This window comes from Talpa occidentalis, unplaced genomic scaffold (assembly GCF_014898055.3).
Source record: "Talpa occidentalis isolate TD23 unplaced genomic scaffold, MPIMG_talOcc4v2.1 talOcc4.13, whole genome shotgun sequence".
NCBI classification, from domain to species: domain Eukaryota; kingdom Metazoa; phylum Chordata; class Mammalia; order Eulipotyphla; family Talpidae; genus Talpa; species Talpa occidentalis.
In genome coordinates this window covers 89,064,113-89,091,800 of record NW_023601322.1, presented here as the reverse complement: position 1 = coordinate 89,091,800, position 27,688 = coordinate 89,064,113, and the positions used below count along the sequence as shown (strand labels likewise).

At 38.5% G+C, this 27,688-nt stretch overlaps 1 protein-coding gene across 1 annotated transcript in view; it reads right to left on the bottom strand.

Annotated features, from left to right (window-relative positions):
* Positions 1 to 27,688, bottom strand: part of TNIP3 (TNFAIP3 interacting protein 3) — a 97,362-nt gene that overhangs the window by 46,516 nt on the left and 23,158 nt on the right. Inside the window, exon 3 of the mRNA XM_037508356.2 lies at positions 289 to 409. Within this exon, the coding sequence (XP_037364253.2) occupies positions 289 to 409 (121 nt within the window). The remainder of the gene's footprint in view (positions 1 to 288; positions 410 to 27,688) is intronic.

Genomic DNA, 27,688 nt, shown 5'->3' with positions numbered 1-27,688 from the left:
GTTGTCACTATAATAGACATTCTGGTAGCATGATCTCTTCGATTTCCTGTAGTCACGGGTGCCGGATATACCACACTTTAAACTGGAAAGAGCTGTCTGCTGAAGGGTTTCTTTAGTAACAGGAAGTGATTGTGTAAAAGAAGTTGTATACTGGTTTGCATTATCTTCTCAGCCATCAAGGAAGCACATTACTATAAGTGACTAGGGGACTGTCCCCATGCATTTTTCTTGGTTTACAAACTGTTGAAGGATGTATTGAGAAAAAGTAGATAAAAGGTGTTTTCTTACCTTCAGAGGACATGAGTTTTTGTTGCCTAGCAGGGTCCCTGGGGTGACTGCTGTTGTGCAAGGAGAGCCATTTTTCCCGATCAGATCACGGATTTTATTGTCCAGCTCCACACTTTCACATCTGCCCACATGGGAAAGTCACATTTCACAAAGGTCATATTTAAAAACCTATACAAGGGTACAGTGAGTTGCAACATGGACATGTTACTTGTGTATGCCATTGTGTATGTATTTGTGGGTGCCATCCCTCCAGGGTCTCCAGAATCTCCACTGTCACTTTGTACTCACTCATTGGTCCGTGCCATAAGAGCACTTTAAGCGCTGGAATCTCATCTTCACTTACTTGCATATTTGTACAGTCATAGAGTAAGAGATAGACAAGTTTCGGGATTTTCAGAGTCTAATCGTGACAAGAACTGAGCCCTCACCATGAATCAGCTGATTTGCATGCATCTTCTCATTCAATGGACATTACAATCCACTGTTAACTGCATTTTCCAGATGCCACACAGTGGGAACTAGAAAATCAGCTTATATAGTGAACATAACAGTAGGATCTGGGGTGAGTCCCACATGTCTATGAATCCAATTTCTCAATGATTAAAAGGGGAAATAATGTTATATTGTGAGGCAATCAGTAGGATTGATGACATTTAAGATTTACTCTTTTAGTCACTGAAGCACACAATAGAATATTATTACCTCTACTCATCAAGTTGTATATTATATCCCCAGAACTAACTTATTTTCTAAATGGAAGTTTGTACCTTTTGACCCCCTCCACCCATTTTTTTCCTGCCTCCTCTGACAGTCCCCAACCTGTTCTGTATATCTATGAAGTTATTGTTTTTGTTGTGATTTTGTTTTAAGGTTCTGAATATAAGTATTTCTCTTTCTTTGACTTACTTCACATAACATAATGCTCTTAAAATTACCTATCAATATACTGACATAATGGCAAGCAGGCCTCTCCTGTCTCACCCGCTGCTCCCCTCAGCAGTTTATTTCGTCAGTCTGCCTGTTCTGTTCCCTGCTCTGTCTCTGGTGAATCATCTCACCCTCCCGTGCATCTGACCTGTATCCCAGCTCTTGTATAAGTAAAAAATAAATCTTTAAAAAATATGTATTGACATAAATGGCACATTTTCCTTTTTTATGACTGAATAATATTCCATGGTGTGTATGTATATTTAGATCTAGTTACATTCTTTTTTTTATTTTAAATTTTTTACATCATAGTTCATTTTTAAACAATATTCGCTTCCCCCCACCCCCTCAGGTGTTGTCCCCATAGAGTTTCCTTCACCAATGCACCTGTGCACCATCACCTCAGTCCCCTGTGCTCCTCCTTCCCTCACTCTGATCCCTCTCCCTCCTCCTCCCCGGCGGTATGTCTCTGACTTATAATGGTCTGTTTTTGCTTTATTGTGTTTTGTATTGTTATTATTATTTCTCATTGATGTCTTATTTGGTTTCCCTACATTCCTGCTATAAATGAAACCATCTGATATTTATCTTTTTCCTTCTGGCTTATTTCATGAGCATAATTTCTTCTAGCTCCATCCACATTGCTGTGAATGGCATGAGTTTATCTTTTTTGATTGCTGAGTAATATTCCATGGTGTATATGGACCACATCTTCTTGATCCAGTCATCTCTTTTTGGGCATTTGGGTTGTTTCCAGGTTTTACCTTATCTAGTTGTATTCTTTTTTTTTTTTTTTTTTAAGATTTTTTTTTTTTTAATAGAGGCATGTTTATTTATTTATTTATTTGTTTGTGTTTTGTTTATACATGCACTGGGTACAGTCAGAAGCGCGGAGGGTGAAAGAATTCACCAGAGCCAGAGTAGGGAGCAGAGCAGGCAGAAGGACCGAAGCACACTGCTGAGGGGAGCAGCGGGCGGCAGGAGAGGTCTGCGCGCCATGTGGGACCCTCCTCCGGTGGCCGGGGAGCAGCCAGGGATCGAACCGGTGCCACAGAGGCCGCGGGCAGCTTTGCAACCCAGCGCTCTACCGCTGCGCCACCTGGGAGGCCCTCTAGTTGTATTCTTAATCTAACATTATGACCCAAGGCTTGGAGTACAGTTAAAAAACCAAAAGCACTCTGTAAAACTTTTACTCACTCATACTCATAGAACAAATTCTACATAACTTTGTGCTAGTTTTACTAGCTCCCTAGTATTCTCACTGTAAGACTCCTGATTCTACTTAGTTGACTAGGTGAGGGTATGGCTCTGGTGATCAATACTTCCAGCCTGACTCCTTAATTATCCTTATTGTGCAGGCTGGAAACTTGAACCTTGGGGAGGCTGATTACCTTCTCTAAGGTCACTTGACTGATAAGGTGCATGGCTGGAGCTCATGACTTTTTACTCTGTCATTGGACTGTTGGTGATTTTAGGACTTTCACTATAATAAGATTGTAGTAGTATTCTTGGATAACTGGGTTTTCCATTTTGATAGGCATTTCTCTCCAGTTCCAAAGACAGCAACCTACTAGTGCCTGCAACTAAAATGTAATGACTTATAAGGGCAGATGATGGGAGAGGTTTGGGAGACAGGATATGAGGTTCAGGTGTCTCGCCCACAGCCTGTCTTTTATGTGGCGACTTTTATTTCCTAAATTGTGAGTTCTTGAGTAGAATCCATGCATGGGACTGAAGCATGATGATTTGAATCATTCTAATCAAATTAAATACAAAATGATATATGTGTTATGGGCTTATGGTCTGTTACTGGTGAATGGATCTATAGTTTTTATCAAGATCTTGATCTCTACCCACAAGCTAAAAATCACTGACCCAACTTGCTAGCATAAGTCATGAGTGACCATGTTAAAAATCAGATCACTGTGGCTTTCCTTGTCTAAGTCTACATTTTAAATTTTTGCCACAGAGGCACTATGAAAATTCAGATATGACTCTGAGTCAAACACTATTACTAAAGTCTTTATTTGAGGTGGTCTCCTTACTAAATGGCCAGTAAACAGAGAATTATAGAAACAATAGTACTTGCTAAGAGTTCTTCTGGATGCGTGTGATAGACTGAGTGCAGACCCTTAGTTTATTCATAGGTTACTTCTAATTTACATGGATATAAATCTTTGTTACCATGTCCCTATCCTGCCCTTCACTCACAACATAGAAAGTAAATAGAAATGCTATAACAGGAAGTAGATTTAACAATAGATTACTTAAATTATGCTCATGTGACAATGAAGCTTTAACCAAAAAAAAGTTTCCTTTGAGTTATGTGTAAAGTGTGAGCGGTTTCCCCTAGAATAACACTGAGAAGTTATGATCTGCCCAAGAGAGAAAAGGGAAAGAAGTAAATAGGTCTCAGGTATACTTAGAAACTTCAGACATTCATTATTGATTCAAGGGTGTCCAGTACAGAGGTCTTCAGACGATCACCCAAACAGCAGGGCACAGGACACACTTGAATGTCTTTGCTTAATAGGCTCATTGAAGAATTATTTAATTATTTAAATATTACTACTAGATTAGAATCTAGACATTATTAATTGTAGAATCCCCTCTGGTGGAAAAGATAATTTCAGAGGTTATGGTTTACTGCCTTAAGGGCACTAGCCAATGTTGTATGTAATCTAACCATTTCACTCTAATATTTATTAAGTTGCCAATAAATACCCACCCCGTAGAATGCTATTTGAAAGAGTCATCTTTCTGGAGACCTCATTAGCTGTTAAGATGAATGAAAACCATCCATGAACTTGCGTTAGGTTTGTGTTTGTATGTAGTCATGCTTTTAACTTTTTAATTGTTGTAGGCCCCTACCACAGGATAGCTACACTTTTGGACCACTGCATTTCCAGATGCCAATGATGACTCATGATGAGCGTGCAACCCCAAACCACCACACTTGGTTTTATGGTTATGAGCGAGATTGCCTCATTAGTGTTGGCAAGTAGTAGAAATTCCTGAAGAATTTGTCAATAGCCTAAGCAGGTAACCACAATCCTGGAAATAACCTGAAGACCATTGAATTCATATCTTGCATTTAAAAGAGGAGAAATGAGGCTAAAGGGGTTCAATGAATGTCAGGGAAGCCAGGGCCAGGCCTTAGGAGGCTAGTGTTTTTCCTTCCTCCACACACTCGCCCACCTCAAATGACCACACTTCCTCTCAGTCTGCTGCCAAGGTCACATACTATTCTTTGGGCTTTTGTCACAAGCCAAGTCTTTTCAGGGAAGATTCTGGAGAACAAAGCACATTTCCAAATATAAGACAAGAGAAAATCCATAGCAGGTTGTTCTACAATGGAAATGCTTCCAGATGTTCAAAGACCAGGAATTGCAACCTTTTGTGGCCCAGAATGAGAAGTGCTATCTAAAGGACTAAGAGAAGCATCAGTTTTCAGGTTTTACTTTTTCTTATTGTGATGAGTACTCTGAATATGCACCTGCCTATCTGAGGGAGAAAGAAATTATTTTAAAATTTTGCTCTGTGTAGATGTGTTTTAGATGAGTAAGTCCTGGTATCTTAATTATTTTAGTAATTGAGTACTTTGGCAGTTGTAGCTTAAGAAAGTTGAAGAAGAGAAAAGATTGGCTCAGAGAATTTTTAGAGTAGCATTGGCAGTGGGCAACAATGAATACTTCTAAAGTTTCACTGAAGTCTGTGTGGCTTAAAAATTAAGTGGATCTACAAATGGGCTTTGCATATCTGAAAGCCAGAGGAGGGGAGGGACTATTTCTTGTGAATCTGGCGTCTGTTGCTGCCTTCATCTCCATTGCTGGCTGGCTCCAGGTTGATTTGCTCTCTGCTTTTGTCATGTGCCAGGCCACTGCACGGAGGCCACATACCTCTACAAACCTCTGTGGCCTCTCTGGGGAGAAGCAGGCAGAGGAGCTGGAGACATAGTGGCTGCAGGTGTGGCTTAGGTCCTGAAAGGTTACCAGTGAGCAAAGTTCGGTAGAAACCACATCCTCCCACAGCTATCCTCCTGAGATAGGCTTGGCCTCCTTCTGGGGACTGTTCTGCCAGGGAGGGGAGGGGACACTCGCTCACAAGAGCAGAGCGACAGATTGAGACAGGATATGGCATCTGTGAAGACTTGCCCTTTGACAGGAGGTATCCATGCACACCTTGGACTTTCTGCCTGGTTCAGTGTTAGCCATCCTGCAGTTCTCAACTTAAATATGGGGGGTGGAGGTGGAGAACCAAGGTTGAACTGAACTTGAGGTTGCACATGATTGTCCAGCTATTTTCATAGCATACCATATTTTCTCCATTAAGCAGTTTATCACACTTTATTGTAAATATGAGTTCACTCACAACTAATTTCCACTAGTGTGAAGACCCTGGAGGCGGGGTCAACTTGCTTCCCATTGTATCTCTAGAGCCTTGCAGTGATTATGACACATTTGACAGGAGACTATATAGTCAGGAACAACTAGATCTGAGGTCTTCCACGACTGAAGGAAGAAGCTTATGTTAAAAATCATGTACGGGATATGCCGCTGTTCTCTTTCAATTCATTTTCTCCCTGGTATTCCTGCTATTTTTTCCCTCCCTCCTCTCCATACATTACTTCTGTAAAAAGGGGTAGTAGACAAAGGCTTAATAGCTATGAATATTGTAACAGAGGGAAACACCTTTCTGCACCAAGCCACTGAGTTTCTGGAGGGAGAGTTTCATTGGGTGTCTTTTATTGCGTTTCTTAGAATTTCATTGCGTTTCTTTAGAATTGGGAAGTATCAATATTTTCCAACTCCCTGGAATTAAACCTGTAGTCAGGTCAGTATTGGAGAAGAAATAGAAGTAAGAATAATACTTTAACCGAAGGCAAGTGCAGTTGTCTCCTAATAAGCTCCCTGAGCTTTTATTAAGAGGAAAGTGGTCTCATCATCTAGCTCATGGGTAGGCTAAGTGGGCAAGACAAATGTATATCAAGATGTGTTTCTCTCCTCTGGGAAGTACAGAAAAAGGAGGCAAATGTAGAAATCACGCAAACACAGCTACTCTTCCTCCCCAATTGGAAAATGACTCAAAATGTACCCCCTGACAGGGATTCAGGAAGAACAGAGTGCAATAGCTTTGTGGGTTCATGGGGTCTGGAGTCTTTGGTGGCTTAAAATCATAACAGATTGTAATTGGGCTTATTACCCTCAAAATTGTTTTTTTTCTTAAGATATCATTCTCTTATCATAAGTAGTAAATAATCTGAAAGATTCAGGTGATAGGAAACTTAATTCTTAAGTATGAAGAAAAAGGCAAGTCTCTACTTTTTGATCAAGAAAAACTTGGCACTCACATGTTAATGCCTCTGTACCATCTTTCACAGGGTAAATATATTTATGTCGATTTATTGATGAACTAATGGAAGAGAATGAAATTTAGCTAGCTATTCACACACAAGAAAATTATATATTTTATTGTTAATGTTGAAGAATGGCAGAACATGCCACTTCAGCATGAGGATTATTTTGAGCTACAGGGTATTTCAAAATAACATAGGCAAGGAAGAGCTTTCTAATCCCCTCTATCTTCCTGAAAACAGAAGATTCTGTTTTCTTGTGAAAAGATGTACTCCCTGTACTAGGAGGAAAAACATTCTTATCACCAAGGATAGGAAGTTAAGACTGAGAAAATTATGAACAAACAGACCTCATTAAAAATAATTCTTGGGGCCTCCCCTGGTGGCACAACAGGTTGAGCACTGGGTTGCGAAGCTGCGCACAGCCCCTGCAGCACTGGTTTGATCCTGGCCAGCTGGCAAGGGTCCCACATGGCATGGCAGACCTCTCCTGTATACCCACTGCTCCCCTCAGCAGTGTATTTCTTCAGTCTGCCTGTTCTGTTCCCCACTCTGTCTCTGGTGAGTCCTCTCACCCTCCCGCACATCTGGCCTGTACCCTGGTTCGTGTATAAATAAATAAATAAATAAATCTTAAAAAAAAGATTAAAAAAAATAATTCTTGTGCTTCCCTGGTGGTGCAAGGGGTTAAGATGCAACCTCTGAAGCTGTCCACAGCCACTGAAGCACGAGTTTGAACCCCGGTGAGTGAGCTACCCACATGGCACAGCAGACCCCTTCTGTCTTGCCTGCTGCTCCCCTCAGCAGTGTATTTCAGTAGATCTGCCTGTTTTGCTCCCCACTCTGTCTCTGGTGAATCCTCTCATCCTCCCTCACACCTGGCCTGTACTCCGGTTCTTGTGTGCATGAATAAATAAACCTTAAAAAAAAAAGCTATTTGTATTAAAATAAATAAATAAATTAATTAATTTCCCCCTAGTATCACATGATTACTTGTTGACTGTATATTTAGGTAAAAAAAAAAAAATTATCATACAATAACAAAAACAATACCAGCTTTACTCTCGTTAAAGCTGAAGTTCATCAGGACAAATATTTGGGAGCACTTTTTAAAGAATTGAAGTGTAAAAAAATCTCATGTATAAATAATTAGGGTTGTTTTTGCTAAAAGGTAGGTGTCTTGGACGATCAGTTCAAGAAAATTTACTTAGTCCAACTTAGTCATGCACAGATGGAAACACTAGCAATACATATTTCCAGATCAGACCATGGCAATTCAAGCAAGTATAGCAAGAGCGAGAACCCCATATGAATTTTCTAAAATGAGTCCAGTGGGTGACTGGTGATCCATCTTGCTTTTTTTTTTTTTAAGATTTATTTATTTAGATAAGAACTGGGGTACCGGTCAGAGGCTCAGAGGGTGAGAGAATTCACCAGAAACAGAGCGGGAAGCAGAACAGGCAGACAACCGAAAACACTGCTGAGGGGAGCAGCGGGCGAGGCAGGAGAGGTCTGCCGTGCCATGTGGGAATCTCCCTGGCCGGCTGTGAATTGAACCTGCACTGCAGAGGCTGCAGATAGCTTTGCAGCATGGCACTCAACATGCTGCGCCACTGGGGAGGCCCCCAGCTTGCTTTTTGGGAATCAAAAAGGCAATAGTAGGACTTTTCTTTTTTTTTTTTAAAGGAACAACCATTAATTAATTAAATTCAAATTTCTTTCAATCATAGCAAAAACACAGAAAAATATTTAAAAATATTGCAAAGATGGTAAGATTAGAGATGCTTTTAATAAGTATAACTGAGGTATAAAATATTTTATATACCATATAATGTATATAAAAATGTTAAGTAGTATTTAATTTATATCAGTTTAAATGGAAATCTTCTGCATCTGTCTTAGAATTTTGCTTCAAGACATAATTACAATTCTTTATTTTTGTTTATCATTTCTTGATTTTTGACAGCATGTGTACAGATACGGAGCCAGGTCAATACTGATGTGTGAGGCAGCTTGGAATCTGAATCTGCACCTGATTCATCTACAGATGTTGAAGAAAAAAATGGATGAATTATGAAGATGTTTCGTCTGCATGAAACTGTGGTAATATTTTATAATTGTTTTTCCAAAGGTCACAAGCTTACAAATGACAACTGAATGTCTTTTTTGATCTTCTGACAGCATGTTCCCAAACCCTTTCTATGTTGCTCATAAAATGCAAGCTACTTTTTTTTTCAGATCCCTGGCCTGAGTTTTGTTAACAGAGTTACCTAAAATGCTGAATCAAGTCCTGATAAATTATGGTTATGGTGAGTAATTGTGTTTAATAAGAACTGTTTCTGAAGACCCATATTACATCACTCGTTTGTAGCTGGGAATATTGCACTGACTAAAGGATACCTCTAGAGAGCACTCTGCATTCAGTTCAGGAAGAAGAGAGTTTCTGGTATTGCTCATATTTTCTGTTACGGTTTCATTTTTGAGAGAAGGAGGGAGGGAGAGAGGAAACATAATTATTTTTGTTTTTCTTCTTATAAATATTTTAACAAAAGAATATTTCCCTTTCAATAACCTTTTTTTAAAAGTTGCAACAATTGTTTAACATGTATGTAATAGAATTATATCAAATAGCTTAGGCCTATATCACGGTGAGTTTATGTTATTGAAGATTTCAAAGGCCCATATTCATTTTTTGTGGAGTTCATATGGATGTAAAATTGGTAAAATAGGGTTTTAATTAGTGCCAGAAATTAAGAAACTGTTTAAGTACAGGGCTAGTGGCGCAATGGATAACGTGTCAGACTATAGATCAGAAGAAACTATTTGAATATGAGGCAATCTCTGCATCAAAATAATAAGAATGCACTATAGCTCATTAAAGTACCAAATCATTAATTTATACTTATAAAAAAGTTTAAATAAACATAAATGAGGAAGATATTTCTTTACAATGGAAAGACTACTAATAAATCTAGAAGAAATGATGCTATCACCAAATCACTAATTAGCAACCATCACAGAAATAATTCAAATGAGAACTATCAATGTATGCAAAAACAAGCAACTGAAATTTTATTAAGGAATGGGATATTTACATAATTTTATAGGAACCCCCAATTTAGTGACTATTATAGGAAGTACTGAAGAAATGCTTCACATTGGGGTGTCTTGGCAAACACCACCTTATCACCATATTAAAATGATCAAGGTTAAAACCATCTCTAATGAGGAAAGTCTAAACTTCCCACCTGATAGGGCACCTTAAAAAATGTAGCTTCACATCTGTGGTATTCCTGGCGAAATCCATACTCTGAATGTAAATGTAGGGAAACATTGCAAAAGCAGGAGACATTCTGCAGACTGTCAGGCTGTAATCGTTTAAGTGATCAGTTAATGAACATCAAGCAGTCTGGGAAACAGTCCTGGACTGGGAGACCATGAAAACTGAATCCCTTCTGTGATCTTGGACTGGCTGCCTCTTTCCTAGGAAAATGTGGAACAAGATAACTGGCAAGAACACTGAATGGGTTTGAGGGTCAGATGGTGGAACTACATCATTTTTCATTCTCTAATTTTGATGAGAAGGGGTTCAGGTTATACCACTCCCAAAATAGACCACTTTGATATATGGATTATTTTGAGCTGGTGACAAGCATAGACAAATGGAGGAACAGTTCTCTGCTCCCCTTTGTTCTGTCTGTAAACAGAGCATCAATTTCCTCCCGGAGATGAGAGCAGCAGCAGGGTGAGTCTGCAGAAAGCAAACTTTACCAACATGGCCCTGGGCTCCTACTGGCTCTGTGTGGTTTCGCTACAATGAAGTGTCCCCAGAAACCCAGAAACCCAAACCTTCTTTCCCTCATTATGGAGGTTTATAAACTCCCGAGTCCAGTTGCTTTTTTGGGTTTCATTTCTTTTCTGTGATCTCCATGGGCATATATATATATATATATATATATATATATATATATACACACACACACACACACACACACACACACACACACACACACACACTAGGTGTATATTCCTAGTCTCCTGTTAGCAGTGCTTGTTAGTTCATTTAATAGCCCTTGACAGTGAACTTAAAAAGATAGAGGACAAGTTTTCCTCCCTGACAGGTGATTATGTGGTGGTTACAGGGGAGAATTCCTTGGTTGTAGGAAATGCAAACTAAATCAGAAGCATCCACTGGTAACTTATTTTCAAGTGACTCAAGGAAAAAAAAAGATTTTTTATATACCTTAGAAATTTTTGGTAAGTTTGAAACTATTTAAAAATTTAAAAAAAGTTTTTTTCATATTAAACCTAAGAAATAAAATCTGATTTGAAATTTAAATTACACATGCTCAATCTAGAAATTCTTTTATTAAAATGAAATACATGTTTTGCTATGAAATACGTGTTTTGCCAATAAATCTGTAAGGTTTGTGAAATTACTGCAAACCAAAACACAGCAAAAGATGATTTAATGTTTTGATTTTCTGAAAGAATGTGGAGGAAGAGCCTGTGTGTGAATCAAATGACTTTGATTTTTCACTTTACTTTTCAAGATATTCAAGATTTATACTTTTCAAGATTTGTGTTCCTACACAAATGTTCTTTGTAATACCCAAGTCTAAGCTCAAGTTTACATAGGCTGTGCCCTAAGACCAGCTATAAAGCTACCCAACCACAAATAGGTATTCCCCAGACAATTGTGAAGGAATTTGAAGGTAAACTTGGGAATCCCCTTCAAAATATTTTAGTCACCATGAAAGAGAAAGGATTGTTAATATTATTTTAGATAACAAGGCCATATAAGAAAGTCGAAGACCTTAGAGAGGTCTTAGATGAGCAGAGGAATTTTGTGTTATAGACTATTATGAAAGTAATTTCAACCATGGAAAGAAAAGTTTCTGTGTAGATAAACGTTGTTTGACTGAATAAACATCCACATGAAAACTTCACTAAGATTATAAGCAATGGCAATTTTTAAAGATTTAGTTAATTGAAAATGTCAATGCTCTAAAAATATTCTAGAAAAAGGTGAAAGGCATGGATAACAGACATTTTTCTGGGTGCATATAAATACTTGCTTTCTCTCAAGGATCTGCACTGGGGAAGGCTTCATTTTTGTTTCACGTAAATTACAGGAAAGGAAAGGTATGCAATAACATCTTTAAAGTGATTCAAACCAAAATCCTAAGGCAAAAAATAATGTATTGCAAGAAGACAAAAGCTTAACAATATAGGCTGAAAGACAGAACATGACTTTCATGGTGAAGAACTGAATTCAGAGAAAAGATCACCCAAAACACCTGGTTCCAATATCTGTGGTCTAAAATTTCAGTTACAAAAAGGTATGAGTCATTATAGATTGTTTGCTTAAGCCATAATCCTCAGGATACAACTGCATTTTAGAAAAAAAAAATAATTCACTGTATTTTATCATTCATCCATCCATCAAATAATTATTGAACACCTATTAATTGCCAGACACTTTTCTTGATGGATGGCACATTATACTCATAATATAAAAAGGAAAATACCGAGCCATTGCTAGCCTGGGTAAAAACCCGACAGAGTCCGTAAGCCAAATAAGTTCCCAAGCCTGCAGACACATCCCACAATGAAGAAGAAAATGAAACAAGGCCTCCAGTCCAAGAGCACCCGGTATTGAAAGTTAACCAATCACTGCTTGACACGCTTTCCACCAGTCAAAACTGCACTGACTAAAAAAACCTCATTTGCATGCAGTGGCTTGGGTTTCTTGGTCTATAATATCAGTGAATAACAAAAACCAAATCTCTGATCTTGTGGAGTTGACATGCCAGGATTCTATAAAACAAAGCAAAACAACAGCAACACTAAACACCTAATAGTATCCTGTGTCTCAAGAATCTGACACTGAATTTGCTGTCAAACTCACTGATAAACATGACTCAGGAGAGATCTCCTGAAGGCCAACTATGCCCACCAAGAAGAAGAGTTTCTTCAAGCTAATTTAAAACTTACTATCATTTGGAAACTACAAGGTGGTTGAAAGAGTATTGAGAAAATCATGGAACAGCTAGAACTACCTATCTCAGAAGTGACTGTGGTCTGTGCCCTCTCCTTACAGTTTTATGTCATAAAACACATGTAGCCCTGAGGTTTCTAAAACTTTTAAGTGAAAATGAATAATGGATGGGCAATATGAAAGAGATCATCCTAACATGTAAACCTTCTAAAGAGACCTTTCGAAAAGAATCTATATTCTCCACGATGAGTGGAGGTACCACATTGTACAAAGCTAAGTGGAAATTTAGAGAAAGTGTAAAACAAAATGACTTGAGAGAACCCAGATGCGACATGGCAGGTTCAAGTGAAAGTATTGAGCAGAGACAAGAAAGGAGAGAGACAGTTTAAACCAAAACCAGAAAGAGAAAACCCAGAGACAGGACACCTGGGAAGTTCTTGTGGAGTTGGTGGGAGCCACAGGCTTGGAAAAATACTAAGGTATGACAGCAAGAGCTGGAAACAGTTTAGTAAAATATTCATAACATCTTTACAATCTTGAGCTTAAAGAAACATCAGTGAAGCTGGTTATTACTTCAACAGCAGTTTTCCTTTAAAAGTAGAAGTCAGGTCTTCTTTCTTTTTCCTAATAAACCTGTCCTTTTAGAAACTAAAAAAATTACAAATAAAAGTAGAAGGCAGGCATGGAGTGGTTAAGAAAAAAGAATCTTGCTGCTCTTGTAGCCTGCAGAGAAGCCTGGCTGACCTGGTAAATAGGCAGGAGATAGGAGGACTCCACCTGTACTGGCTGGAGTAAGGGTGAATGAATTAGAAAAAACAATATGTGGCTACTGGTAGCCACTGATTGATGAATGACTTAATGACTCACAAGCTGAGAGCTGTAAGTGTCTAACTGAATGGATGTTTAGCTTCCAAATACCCCCACAATCAACTGGAACTGATTGTGTATGTCAGGCTGCCCAGTCAGAGAAGAGAAGCAGGTCATGCAAATCCAAGTTCACTGAGTTCAGAGGTGAAGCCTCTTTTAATACCACCCAATAAGAAAGGAAGCTAAGGAAGTTCCTTCTGTTTGAGGTGACTTCAGAGCAGATAGCCTGTCGGGATCCTAAGTGTGTACAGTTGTGTAAGCTGCTGTGTTTGAACACCCGGTTCAGGCTGGGTGTAGTCTTGCTAGCAGTTTACTTGGTGGCCAGGAGCCCACACATGGGGCTGTACACACCCCAAAAGAAGGAGCACCTGTTTTCCAGTTACCCTGCAGGCTAGCATATTCCTGGCCATGGTAACTCCAGTGCCACCAGAGGTAGCACTGGCAACATTCTCATTTGTTTTGATTGTATTTTGAGATCCTGTGACCACTTTGAATGGGTACCATTACTCCTGCCAATTGGGCACAGTCCTGCCAACTTCCTCTTGCCTTTATTCTCACCCAAATAGGTAATCCCACCACACCTGAGGCTACCGCAGGAGGGTTTCCTAGAACAACGGCAGCCAGGCTTTACAGGGCAGCCTCTAGAAACATCCCATATTCCCTTTGCAAAATCTTCAGTTACAACTAGGACACTTCTTCACGGTCCAAGATTTCTCAAAAACTAAATGGTAGGGGCCTCGGTCTTCTTTATTTAGACCCAATTTCTCAAAACTGTACCTAGTTAGAACTTGTCAGGCTGAGGGGGTTTTCCACATTTCTGAGCAATGTTTTTCATCTTTAGACAGCACTTGGCAGTTGGCAGCTGTGGAAACACTAGCAACCTCAGGATCTAAAACACCCCTTAACACACATGCCCTGACCAGTGGGCTCCCAACTCCTTGGAGCTCTTGGTAACCACCAACAAGACTGACTTGAAAACAGCCCTTTCCTATGACAGAACAATCTAGTTCAAAGAGAACTGTGATAGACATTACTGCCCCAGTGATTGATTTAATAATCAGGGAATGGCAGTCAGCAAACACAGGCACTTGGCTACCCTTTTCTCAGCAGATTTTGTTTGTTTGTTTCTGCTTTTATTCCCTCAGAGAATTTTTGTTCCTTTTCATCCAACAGATTTCTAGAGTCCCAGCCAGCTGGCCATTCCAAATCTTCTGCTTGGGCTATACTGAGAGAAAAAGCAAAACTGCACTGGGAAATTGCTTCACTTAGGTGGAACTCAAGGCCGAAGGAAGTGCCACAAAGCGAAACTGGTTCTTTGGATCTGCTAGGTGAGAGTGAAAGTAAAGGTCACTTTTTGGTAAGAGCCTCTCAATGCTAGTAAAAGTGGAACTGTATGTTGGGGAAGAGAGTAGGAGTTGAAGGTCAAGGGGGAAATTTGGTGTCTGCAGTCACTCTGGTTAACTTGTGAATGGACTCGACACTACATCCGTGGATGATTCTGATGAGCTTGGATGAGTAGGGGGCAGGAGAGGAAGTTTTGGGGTGTGAGGAAAGTCCAGCAAATGTGCTTAATCAAATGTTCCATGAAAGGGAACAACTGGGTAGCCAGGCTGATGCTTTATTTGGTGCTTGGAAGGACCCCCCAGGAGAGCTCACCACAGAAACTGCAAAGCTGTTCCATGCAAGATGGCGTGTGCTCACTGACAGACTCCAGAGTGGAACATCTGGTTGTTAAGCATGTGTTTAAAATCCGTTTCCAAGCATTGTTGTGTATGCTTCACAAAACAAAGCACAGATCAAAAACCCCAAACAGAAAAGTATAAGCCTCAGAAGAAAATACGATTCTTCACTATGACCCTCATGTTTTTTTTTTGCCTTAGGCAGATGTAGAACTGCAGTGTTTATAAGTTTTCCACATAAACCTATCATTGCTTCATGCAACACACACATCTTTCTTCAGATTACGCTCCATGCCTGTGTTGTCATGGAAAGAGACCTGGATTCTAGATGTACATCTGTCACCAACGAGCTGTGATTTGGGCAAGTACTTATTTATATTAATTAATGTATCCATTCATTTATTCAGTGGCCATAGACTGAATCCTGCTGCATGCCCGGAAATCTTGTTTTTTGTTTTTTTTTTAAAGATTTATTTATTTATTTATACAAGCACTGGGTACAGTCAGAAGTGCAGGAGGGTGAGAGAATTCACCAGAGCCAGAGTGGGGAGCAGAGCAGGCAGACTGACGAAGTACACTGCTGAGGGGAGCAGCGGGAGTGGCAGGAGAGGTCTGCGCACCATGTGGGACCCTCGCTGAGGGCTGGGGATTGAACTGGCACTGCAGAGGCTGCAGGCAGCTTCTCAGCCCAGAGCTCAACTGCTGCGCCACCTGGGGAGGCCCATGGAAATCTTGTTTTACTCTTACTTAAAGGACGTCCCCTCCATCAACTCAAAGTTGAAATCATATAATTGGATATTAAATTTCACTTTGCTTTTGGAGATTGGACATAAAAATCTACAACCTTGGATGTGATACATAAACTCATTTAGCAGAGTATTGGGCCTTGTGTCTTCAAATAATAGCTTATTTTTTATTGGAATTTTTCAGACGAAAAAAGTGTGTTTCTTTTAACAAGTGAACATCAGAGGAGATAAAAAGAAAAAAGTTAATAATTTTATTCTCCCCTCAGTTCTATCTTTCTGTGATAATCATTACTAACACCAGTCTTCTTCCACATTTTTTTCTATACTCATATAAATAGAAGTATTTATAAAATATTTTATTTTTAAAAAGAAATATATCGCATACATTACTTTGTTAATTATTTGGTTATTTTGCATTTATCTGTACATTCCTCCAGATTCAAACATATGGCCACTTTTTTTAACTGTCAATAGTATTTTAAAATTACAAATGTGCCAATTATAGTTAATAGTTTCCTTATGATGGAATATCAGATGATTTCTTATTAATTTTTTTTCTTTTTATTTTGGCTGTCATAATAATAGCAGTAATAGAAATACTGGTATTTTACTTACATGAAAAGATTTACCAATGCTAGATTGTTGGGTCAGATGATATGAACACAAGCTTTTAATAATGCTTCTAGGTCACTCTACGATTGCTTATAGAAATTTTCATTTCTATCAGGTAGGTGTGAGAATTCTCATTTTCATATAATTGAAGTCAGCTCCTGATGTACTATATCTTTACCAACAATGGGCATTCCATTTTTTTAAATTTGTATTTTCTTAATTATCAGTGATGTTCATATGTCAATACTTTTATTATTCATTTGCTAGTTCATTTCTGTAATTGTTAGTTCTGGCTCTTGACTGACTTTTCTTTATGGGTCTGTCTTCTTTTGCCCATTTTCAGTAGTTATTTTTTTAGTTGGCATTTTAACAGGTAGTAGGTGTTGTAGAGAAAATACAAAGAAAGGTAAGTGCGATCAGGACTGAGAGTATGGACTAAGGAGGTGGGGAGTCCAGTTTTGATAGTGGTGATCAAAGGCAGCTGAGAAGTGCTATTTGAATAAGCCTCGCAGGTGAAAGAATGAACCTTGAGGTTAATTGGGAAGAATATTTCCTATAGAGCTGATCATGCCCAAACCTGAAGGCAAAAACTTGCCTGTGTGTCCAACGAGCATGACTGGAGTAGTGGAGCAGGAGGGACTCGGTGCAAGCAGGGTTTGTGGGTACTGTAAAAAGCTTGGCTTTCCCAGGGAGGGAAGAGGGTTTTCAGCAAAGGAGCGATATGATAGTGCTTGTATTTTGGAAAGATCATTCTGGTTGCTGGTTTTAGGATAACCTGTAGGCAGACAAGATAAAGGAATGGAGACTATTTGGAAAACTATTGAAGTGATTTAGGTTAGAGGTGCTAGTTAAGAGAGGTAGTGGGGGATATGGAAAGAAAATGGTGGATTCTGGGTACATTTAAAATTTAACCAGTATTGGTGAGAGGGAAAGCAGAGAGGAGAAAAAGGAAGAATGCCTCTGAATTCTGTTAGATAAAGGAACTGGAAAAAATGGAATTGGACTTGATTGAGTTAGGAAAGACAAAGGAACAAATTTCAGGTGGTTAGAGAAATTAGGGTTGTTTTTTTTTTAAGCCTCCTCTTTGGAATGGCTTTCAGACATCCAGCAGACGCACTGAGTAATAAGTAGATGAATATGCAAGATTTGAATAAGCCTTTTGATAAACACTTTACGTGTACCATCTCATTTAATTCTCACTTTAACATAAGGAAGCTGTGGTTACTGGCTAATCTTTAGGTAACTTAGATATGATGATGATCAACTTGTTCTTTAAAAATCACTTACAAATGATTCATTATTGTGACAAGGCATTGTATCATAGACACATTATTTAACATGATGATTCTATAAATACAAATGGATTTAAAGATATCAGAATTCTAGACTTGAATATATCCTGAGGGTTTACGTGTGTGTGTGTGTGTGTGTGTGTCCTAAGTCTCTGAGTATACGATGCCATTTAATTCTGTATTTTGTATTTATGGGGTTGTCTCTTGACATTTTGACTAAAATAGAAATTTAACCATCAGCTCCAAAGGGCAAAAGAGTGAAGAGAGTAAAAAGAGTTGGTCAGGTTGAGGAAAACCTCACTGGAAAAGAACAGTCATGGAGCAATGTGTGCTCACATTGGTGAGCACACCATGTGTGTGGTCTGGGGATTTTTTACTGTTTATTTGGCATTGTTAAGTGCTGGCAACTGAAGGAGAACCCAGAGTGTTCAGAGAATTGATCAGAAATGCAGAGAAAAGCAGCCTCAAGATCACTGAATAACAATGATCAATGATGTATTTTAACTCAGGGCATGAAGAAAACATTAAGCTTTGACAAATATGAAGCAGAAACTTCTAAATCACAAGGAGAAGTTAATAAATCTCAGAAAAATTAAAGAAAATTCCATTCAAGTGAAATTCGTTCAAGCATGATAGCAACCAGGATAGAATAAAATATTTCTAGTAGTTCAGAGACAGCAGATTAAGCAATTAACTGCAGGGATGCTGTTACTTTACAACTCACTCTGCACAATTTCATGTCTGCCGATTTTTGAGCGTCCTATTTAACTGCTCTAACACTGGGTTAAGTTATAGTGAAAACAATAATAAACCTGCAGATTTGGGGTAGTTTCTCAGGAGGAGTGGCGGCAGCTTAGACCTGGAAGCCAAAAACCGGGCATGCTAGAATACACATTTTACTCATGCTTTATTCCTGGTTCTTGGTATGGTGCTCATAAAACCCCTAGAATTTCCTGAATGATAGGAGTGTCTTATTATTCATAGGAGCTCCATTTTTTTTGGTTTTGTTTTTGTTATTCATACATTGTGAGACCTTCGAGTATACAATGTCTAATGATCTGTTGTTTCTTTTAATATTCCTTTATTCCTGGTGTTTAAAAATGCAAATATGGATTAATGAAGAAAACAGGACTTGTAACCAATTTCATTGTCCTTATTAATTTGATGTCTCCAAACTGTATGAATTCTAAGATTTTTTTCCAAATTATGTTTAATGAGGTAAAGTAGGCTTGTTTATATCTTTGGTTCTTTGGTTCGGCTGCAAACCTCTACAAGTGTATATTCTCACACCCGCCTTTTGACCTCTCCTTCCTTGATGCTAATAAGGTGGTTCAAGATACAGCTCAGGCTGTATCTTGGCTGAAAGCTGGTCACCAGAAATACCAAAATCTTGATTAGAGGTTAGAAACCTCCAACCCATTTCCCTCTCTCCAAGGAAGGGGGGTTGACTGGAGATCAGGCTATAAAAGCTCTTACACAGAAGATTTGAATAGCTTCCAGGCTGGTGAATGTGCAGATGTGCTGGGAAGGTGATACCCCAGAGAAGGCAGGGAGCTCAGTGCCCACTCACCCTAAACCCATAAAGCCTTGCCCTGTCCTCCTCTTTGCTCTGGCTGTCTCTGACTTTATCCTTTATAAGAAACCTGTGAATGTAAGTGAAGCATTTTCATGAGTTCTGTGAGTTGTTCTAGTGAGCAATCTAGCCTGAGGGAGGAGGTGTGGCACCCCCCAGATGAGAACTAGTCAAGGGTAGAGATGGATCCCTGGACCTGTGAGTGGTGAGTGGAGCCGGCATGCAGGCAGTCTGCTAGTCTGAGCCCTTCCCCAACCCCACGTTGTGTCAGAACTGAGTTGAGGGCCTCCCTGGTGGTGCAACGGGTTGAACCCAGTGCTGGGAAGCTGTCCGCAGTCTCTGCAGTGCGGGTTCGATTGCCAGTGGGCCAGGGAGATACCCACATGGCAATGCAGACCTCTCCTTTGTTTCCCACTGCTCCCTTCTGCAGTGTTTTCTGTCGTCTGCCTATTCTGCTCCCTGCTCTGTCTCTGGTGAATTCTCTCACCCTCCCATGCCTCTGGCCTGTACCCCAGTTCTTGTATAAATAAATAAATCTTTGAGAAAAAAAACTGAATTGAATTGTTGGGCTTCCACTTGGTGTTGGAGAATTAGTGTGGACGGTCTTCATTTGCTGTCAGAAAAAATACATCACGATGGGTGTAAGCAGCACTTATGTGAACACGACAATATTATACATAGGAGTTGTGAGCCCAGAAAACCAGAGGCTCCAGATTAGCCTGGTAAATTGCTATCAGTAACATTATGATCCTTCTCACACTATTTCATTTGGAGCTCTGAAACTCTATAAAATAACTGCAGAGGAATCAAACTCCTCTCCTTTGACCCCACATCAGGGGAATAAATGCCAGTTACATCATTTTACAGTGTTATTTATAGTCATGCACACAACAGATATTTATTCAAGTTCACTCTGGTCCAAGCAAGAACTGTCCTAAATGCTTCTGATAATACATTGGTTATTATAAAAAAAAAAAAAAAAGTCAGTGGCAGTTTTTGGTATTGTATAGAATTGTACCTAGTTTTACATGATTGCATGGAAAGAGAAAATTATTGAAATTTGAAATATTTTTAAGGCAAACTGTGTCCTATACCATAGCTTAAGTTGGTTGGTGGATGGTTGCTTTAAATATATCTGAACAATGATTAAGTGCTCCCTACATGTCAGGGCATTATCCACTCCTACCAACTATTATTTTCCCATCAGGAAGATGAGAAAACCAAGGTTTTAGAGAGATTAAATAATTTATGTGAAAGTGTGCTCATGCAGTCTGACTCAAAACACCACACTGCTAACCACAGCACTGTTTTTAAGTGGTCATTGAGAAAGTGGATATACTTTAACTTGTAAATAAATAAGAACTTATTGTAAATAAATAAATAAATAAGAACTGCTGTTATCAGCTTGACTTAAAAGGATAGGGGTGACTTGCCCAGAACCACTGATGACAGGGCTTTTACCCTCTCCTAATAAATTATACTACGTAATAAAAAATGATTGCTATCCTACACAGATGAAATTAATCCTTATATGCTGGAACATTTTTCATAGGCTTCAACTGAATCAGGTTTGGTAATCTTAGCATTACCAACCACAGAGTACCTGTGGTTCCCTCAGGGGATACTTGTCAGTATATTCTCTGGCCTGCTAATGCCTGTTAGGTATTAGCAGTGGCATGATCTAAATTCTTCCACACTTCTCCCAAAATCCTTACAGATCTACAGGAAGAACAAATGAAATCCATAATGGGACTGTTGCATCATAAGTGTCTTAGTCAGATCGGGCTGCTGTAACAAAATAGGTGACTAAACAACAGAAATTTATTTCTCAAATCTAGACACTTGGAAGTCCAAGTTCATGGGGCCAGCAAAGTAGGTTTCATTTCAGGGCCTCTTCTCTTAGCTTGAGATGATGCTCCTTGCTGTGTGCTCATAGGGTCTTGCACGCCTACATGCACACACAGGGAAAGAGCCAGCCTTTTGGTCTCTCTTCTTCTAAGGGTCCTCATCCCATTGTATGTGGGGCCCACTCTTAGGACCTCATTTAGCTTTAATTATCTCCTAAACCCCCTATCGCCAATTGCAGTCTTGGTTGAGGGCTTCCACATGTGGATTTGGGGTGAATGCAATTTAGTCCCTTAACAATAATGGACAGAGAATACTTCAAATTTTAATCCCAAACCAACAGAACCAGATTTGGAAACTATGCTAGAGCAGGGTCTGGTGAAGACTGGATTGAAAAGATAAGAAAACTGTGGGGGTCAACAGGTGATGAATTAATATCTCCCCTAGAAAGAAAACGTTTCATCATTTGAAAGCAGACACATGAAAGAACCAATTCTTTATACTATTGCTCCTATTTCATGTAGATATCAGGATTGTTGTATCCTTCTGGGTGCAATTTATATTTTGGAATATTTCATCTAGTAGACAAGGAGAAGTGATAAAATCATCCATGCTATTTACCAATGATAATGAATTAGTGGATATTGGCAATTATCAGGGGCTGATAGCATAAAAAAGAGAGATAGGCAAACATAATTTCCCACTGGAGTACACAGAATGACCTATAAAATAGTTTTGCCAAGTGAATTAACAAAATCTGATTCTGACCAAGCCATTGAGATATAAGAGAAAATTTGCAGCCTTGGCAAGCTACCCCTGTGGAGAAAAGGAGGAGGTTTGAAGGAGGAAGCATGTGGAGTCTGCGTGGCAGAAGGATATACGAAAGCAGTGGAATTGATTCCTGGACTTAATATATATATATATATATATATATTATATATATTATATATATATAATATATATATATCTGCCTTGACTGTATCAACTACCAAAGCAAGAGTGTTTATCTTTACCAACAGAGGAGGGCACTTTTGAACTAAGAAAGCTACTAAGACACTCTATATCTCCATGAGCCTAGCATTAATTATCAGTCCATGAAAATATACCATGTTTCAAAATAATGAAAAATGACAGGCAACGTCCATTCAAACCACAAAAGTAAAACAGAAAATGAGAATCAAGAGATTTCCACTAAAGAGAGTATGTTCTAAAAAGAAAGCATGTAGTAGAGGAAAACTGTAAGAAAACCCCAATGGCAACACACGTTAAATCTCTCTAAATATTAAACACTTTTGAGAGATAAAAGAGAACCTTAAATTATAAAATTAAAAAATTCTGTACAGAAGTGGACAAAAAGCACAATTTAAAGTGAGACCTGACCAAATTTAGGAAAGAAACTGAAGGAAAAACATAGCAGTCATCTCATAGGGGAAGACCATATTAGAAATTGTCCAATGGAGAAGAGATTTGATTGCAAATATAGAAAGAGACTTTGAGTAGAGGGACAAAGAGAAAATGAAGAACTAAATAGGATGGGAAGAAAAATTCTAGATATAGAACAGCAAAAGTAATTCTATTTATATCTTGAATTTTCCTGAATAAGAACAACAAAGAATTGAAGTAGGACTATTGTTCAAACTATAATCAAAGAAAAAAAGAACCACATATCTTAGAAATTGCAGGACAGGGGTTAGTATTTAAGTGCTGAATTCTAAAGAGTGAGAAAAGATGTGGTCCTCTAGGAAAAAGATAGCAAGCAACCTATAAAATTTCTGGAGAGAAACATGAAATTAGACAATGAAACAGCATTATAAAAATTGTAGGGGAGTATAAGTAAGGAATTTTGCATTGAACTAAGCTGCATTACACATGTCAAAATAAAATGAAATGTTGGCAGAAAGGCTGCTAATGAATAATAAAAGAATAAATCTAAGAATATACCCAACTAAACTAAAACAAATGTGAGGACAATTATGAAAAGTATCATACAAATGGCATGTATCCTGACAAAATGAAAGTAATTTTTAAAAGATAGAAAAGGGAGAAAAGTGAAATTTTTAATAAGTATGTTGCTTGCTGTGCAAGTTATTGATTAGAAATCAAAACATAATTTCAGTCTAAGCAACAAAACAGTAGAAACCTAATTAAGGAGGTTCAGAAAATTAAATTTTATTTTATTTTATTTTATTTTATTTTTTGAAAAGTTTATTTATTTATTTATACAAGAACTGGGGTACAGGCCAGATGCACAGGAGGGCAAGAGGATTCACCAGAGACAGAGCGGGGAACAGAACAGGCAGACTGACAAAATACACTGCTGAGGGGAGCAGCGGGTGCAACTGGAGAGGTCTGCTGTGCCATGTGGGACCCTCACCGGCCGGCCAGGATCAAGCCGGTGCTGCAGAGGCTGAAGATAGATTCACAGCGCTGCACTCAACCGCCTGTACCACGAAGGGAGGCCCTCCAGAAAATTTTAAAGAATTACTAGGACTGAGTTAGGCGACTACTTAAACAAAAACACATCCTTTCCTAAATGCAAAAATAAATATTAAAAGTGAACAAAAAGGGCATCTAATATTAATATTAAATAGTAAGAATGGACAGCAAACATGCTGTTTACACCAACAAAGGTAAATGTACATAATTCAGCTGTTAATGTAAAGATTTTCAGTGTGACTTACAAAGCAAAACTGAAATCTTTGTTGAACAGTAGAGACATACCCAGACCAAATGATTCAGTGAAGCTGAAAGTCAGGGATTTAGCTAAGAAGGCGTAGCAGACAATGAGTGCAGCAAAAAGAGGGAGGGTTGTTATCGGTAAAGTAGGCTTCAGTGCAAGACATTAGTGACAAGTGACCACTCTATTAAATTAACTGGAAATAAAAAAACACTTGATGATTCACCATGTCACAGGCCATGAACTTAAGTGTCAGAAACATTACATCTTAGTAGTCTTTAAACACCACATCTCACTTAGATTCTTAAAGTATGATCTTGATTTACTGTGTCAGTAATAAATGGAAAAGCCTATTAATATGTCTGTCATGCACATGAACTCTTCTGTGAATCTCAAAGCCCAGTTAAAATCCCAACAAATGAATTCTTGAAACCATCTTTAACCCACATGGGCAGAGGAGAAAATAGTAGTTGAGATTTTTTTTTTTAATCAATTTTTGGAGAAGAAAAGCAGAAGTCGTAACTTCTGGAACAGAGGAAGTTAAAAACCTGTGACTTTAGAAGCGAAGTTACCAAGAAGTGTGGAAGTTGGCTCCGTAGAAGCTCTGAGAGGCTGAACACTCAAAAGAGCTGAAGAGAAAACTGAAAACATGGGGACAGATTTGCTATCTGATTTTGGAGTATCTGTGCCTTTGAGGTCTCTCTTCTCGTGAACTCACACAGCCAGACAACTGTCTTTAATACTCAGCAAGGGCCAGAGCTGATTATTTTGGGAAGAAGAAATCAAAAGTCTCTGAATTCACCGACAGGAGGTTCAGAGAACCGGGGGTGAGGGAGGCCTGCAAATCTGCAAAGTAAACTATACTATAAGAGCCCAAGATGTCTTCTCAGTTTACTCTGAATATCTACAGTCCTGTGTCTCCATGACTACAAATGTAAAAATCCTCACCAGAAATACTGAATAACCAGAAAAGATCCAAAATTCTAAAGAAACTTTTAGGAAGTTCTAGAAAAGAAGACACTCTTTAGGTCAAAGATTAATCATCCAGATTGGAGAGGACACAGAACTCATGAAGTGTGGGTGCTGGGGGAGGAAAAATAAGGGCATTGCCTGGAGTTTGTCTCATTGTCAGTGAGCTGAAGTAGGGGAGCAGCTTTTAGCTCCAGGAAAGGATAGTGTTGTTTAGACAGACATTTTAGCCAGAGCTCGGTACTTGGTTCAACAAGATACAATATTTGGATCGATAATAATATAGAAAGACTGCTCTTTTTCCTCTGGAGGGAAGGTAAACTGGTGTTCTTCGGCTTGAGAGCACTGGAAGGAGATCTCAGAAGCCTTAACTTTTTGTACGTGTACACTCCACCATTAATGTTTTTAGGAATTTACTCTCACAAAACAAAAGTGAATGTGCAAAAAGATTTAAATGCACGTATGTTTATTGCAGCATTGTTCCTTACAGTAAAAGATTGAATTCAACCAAAATGTCTCACACTGGGACTCTAAATAAATTTAACACAGCATTGAAACTGCATACTATACAGATAAGTATTTACCTGGGGAATTATTGATACTTACACCTGCTTATAAAAACTTTCAAAAGTTTGAAAGTTAGACTTGAAACTTTCAAAAGTTTTCAAACACTCTGGTTGCATTTTTAAAGAAAGAGGTTAGAGAGATGAAAACTTCATCAGTGCCGGGTTTATTAGTCATGTTCAGAAAACTGCAGGCTAAATTCATCTCCACTCAGGCGCTCCTTCAGCAAACTTCCAGAACACTGACTATGCAATCCTCATTGTAAAGGATTCTTTTCCCATAATGAACAATTAACCACCCAGAAGATAGGACACAAGAAATTGGAAATAACCGAGAATCATATGCTGAAGTACACTTTCCAGTGTAGCTTGTAAACTTACTTAAAATTGGAGATAAACAAACCATGTGAAATAGTAAACCAAGCTGAGTCCAATGATGAAAAATAGCCTCCCCAGCAGTGTATCATTCAAGTATTAATAGTAGTGACAGTGCAGGCTGTCAAGCTCATCTGAGTTTTGCTGCTAATCATTACATTTCCCTTCTTGTTTGTGTTGTGAATAAGTAGTGATATAGTACTGAGATCTAGACTAAGAAAAGGCAAATCACCCAAGTTACCTGAAGTTTTATTTTGTTTTTAAAATGTGGGTGTTTTATGACATTGAAAAATATAACCTGGTACTATAGAGAGAATAATGGAATTTATGTGATTGTAACTATGAAAGTAAAGACATTTGGAAAGCAACTATCCTGGCTTCACAGTATTTAGTGAAATGGAAAATTGATTTCTAGTCCAGTTGCCCTGGAAATTGAGCTGACATGAGATTTATGTAATTATAATCCTGTCTAACAGCAGTATATTTAGGATATAAAGTGATTGCTACAGTCCTAGGTGGGCACAAATATTAGCAAATGATACAAGTGACTAAAAGCACTTCAAGCACATTCTGATTTTAAACTTTATAAAGCAAACCTATGTTCAAACAGAGACACACAGTACTTGAAGCAAAAGCCTACCAGACATGAAAATTCCCACTTGCTGAAGGCATTAAATTAAAATTTTCAGTTAATATAAAGGAATAAAAGAGAAGGACCAACATCAAACCACGCTAAATTTTCCAAACACGAATCCCTTCACCCTCTTCCCCCACTGCCCGATTTATTCACTTCTTTACATGTCAGAGCATCATGAAGTCTTGAGTTTATTATTCTAGAATCTCTAGAAATCAAAACTGTGCTAATGCAATAGCTCCCTCGTGTTAACTGTCTTTAAACCTCATCAAGTCCAGCCCATTGCCTGAAGGTACTGCCTTTGAAGGATCTGTGTATTTAATCACCAAGTTCTAGAAGCCTTTTCCCTAAGCTCTGAAGCTTTGCAGAAGATGTCACCAGAGAAAGAACAGACTTCCAGCTCTTTCAACTGGCCTACAATAGACCTTCAAGCAAGCTCTGTGCCTCCACAGTTAATATCAAACACTGAGGTAAAAGCTGGCAGACCCAGTGCCCAGATACATAAATTTTATGCTGGGAGGCAATCTGAGTCCTTTTCAGATAAATCATGAGTGGATTCTTTGGGGGAATTCTCCTTTAATATTCTTTCCAACAAAATCTCTCTCTAAGCACTTCTTACCACATAGTAGGAGCTTTATCAGTGATTGTTGCATTGAATCAGAAAAAAAGAGTTTAGGTAGGCACAAAGAATTAAAAAAAGATAGAATCAAAGATACACTACAGATGTCTTCTGAGGCATTCTATATAAACTCGACTTGAGCATGTAAAGTCGGTGTTTATCCCAGGTATGTTGTTTGCATGGAAGAGGTTTTCTGAAATGTACTTTATAGAATCTGTCTGAAAACACAGGTTTTCCAAAACCCCCTTGTCTTAAATACCTATGACTTTATTCACCCAATAACAGTTCATTTTATTTCATATATTACTCATAAACATATGGTTAGGATGCTACTTTCTTATTTGAGCAAGAGAATTAAGCTGTTTTCCAGAAAGCCTCTATGACTTTGGTGTTTATTAGTTAGAAGAAGTATAATTTCTGAAAAACTGACAAATAGGTTTTGTGAACTTTAATACTGAAACTATTGAAGTTAAAGCATGACTAAGAATTAGTAAAATTTATCAGAAGAAAATGATGATGGTTTGTGATGTTCCATGAGTCATGAAAAACACTTATTCAGCACTTTGACATCAATTTCTCTTCTGACAAAACAATAAGGGTGGAGAGAAAATAATCTGTGTGTCTGAAAAAGATGATAATATGAACCCCATAGTGTGGCTGGTGACTGT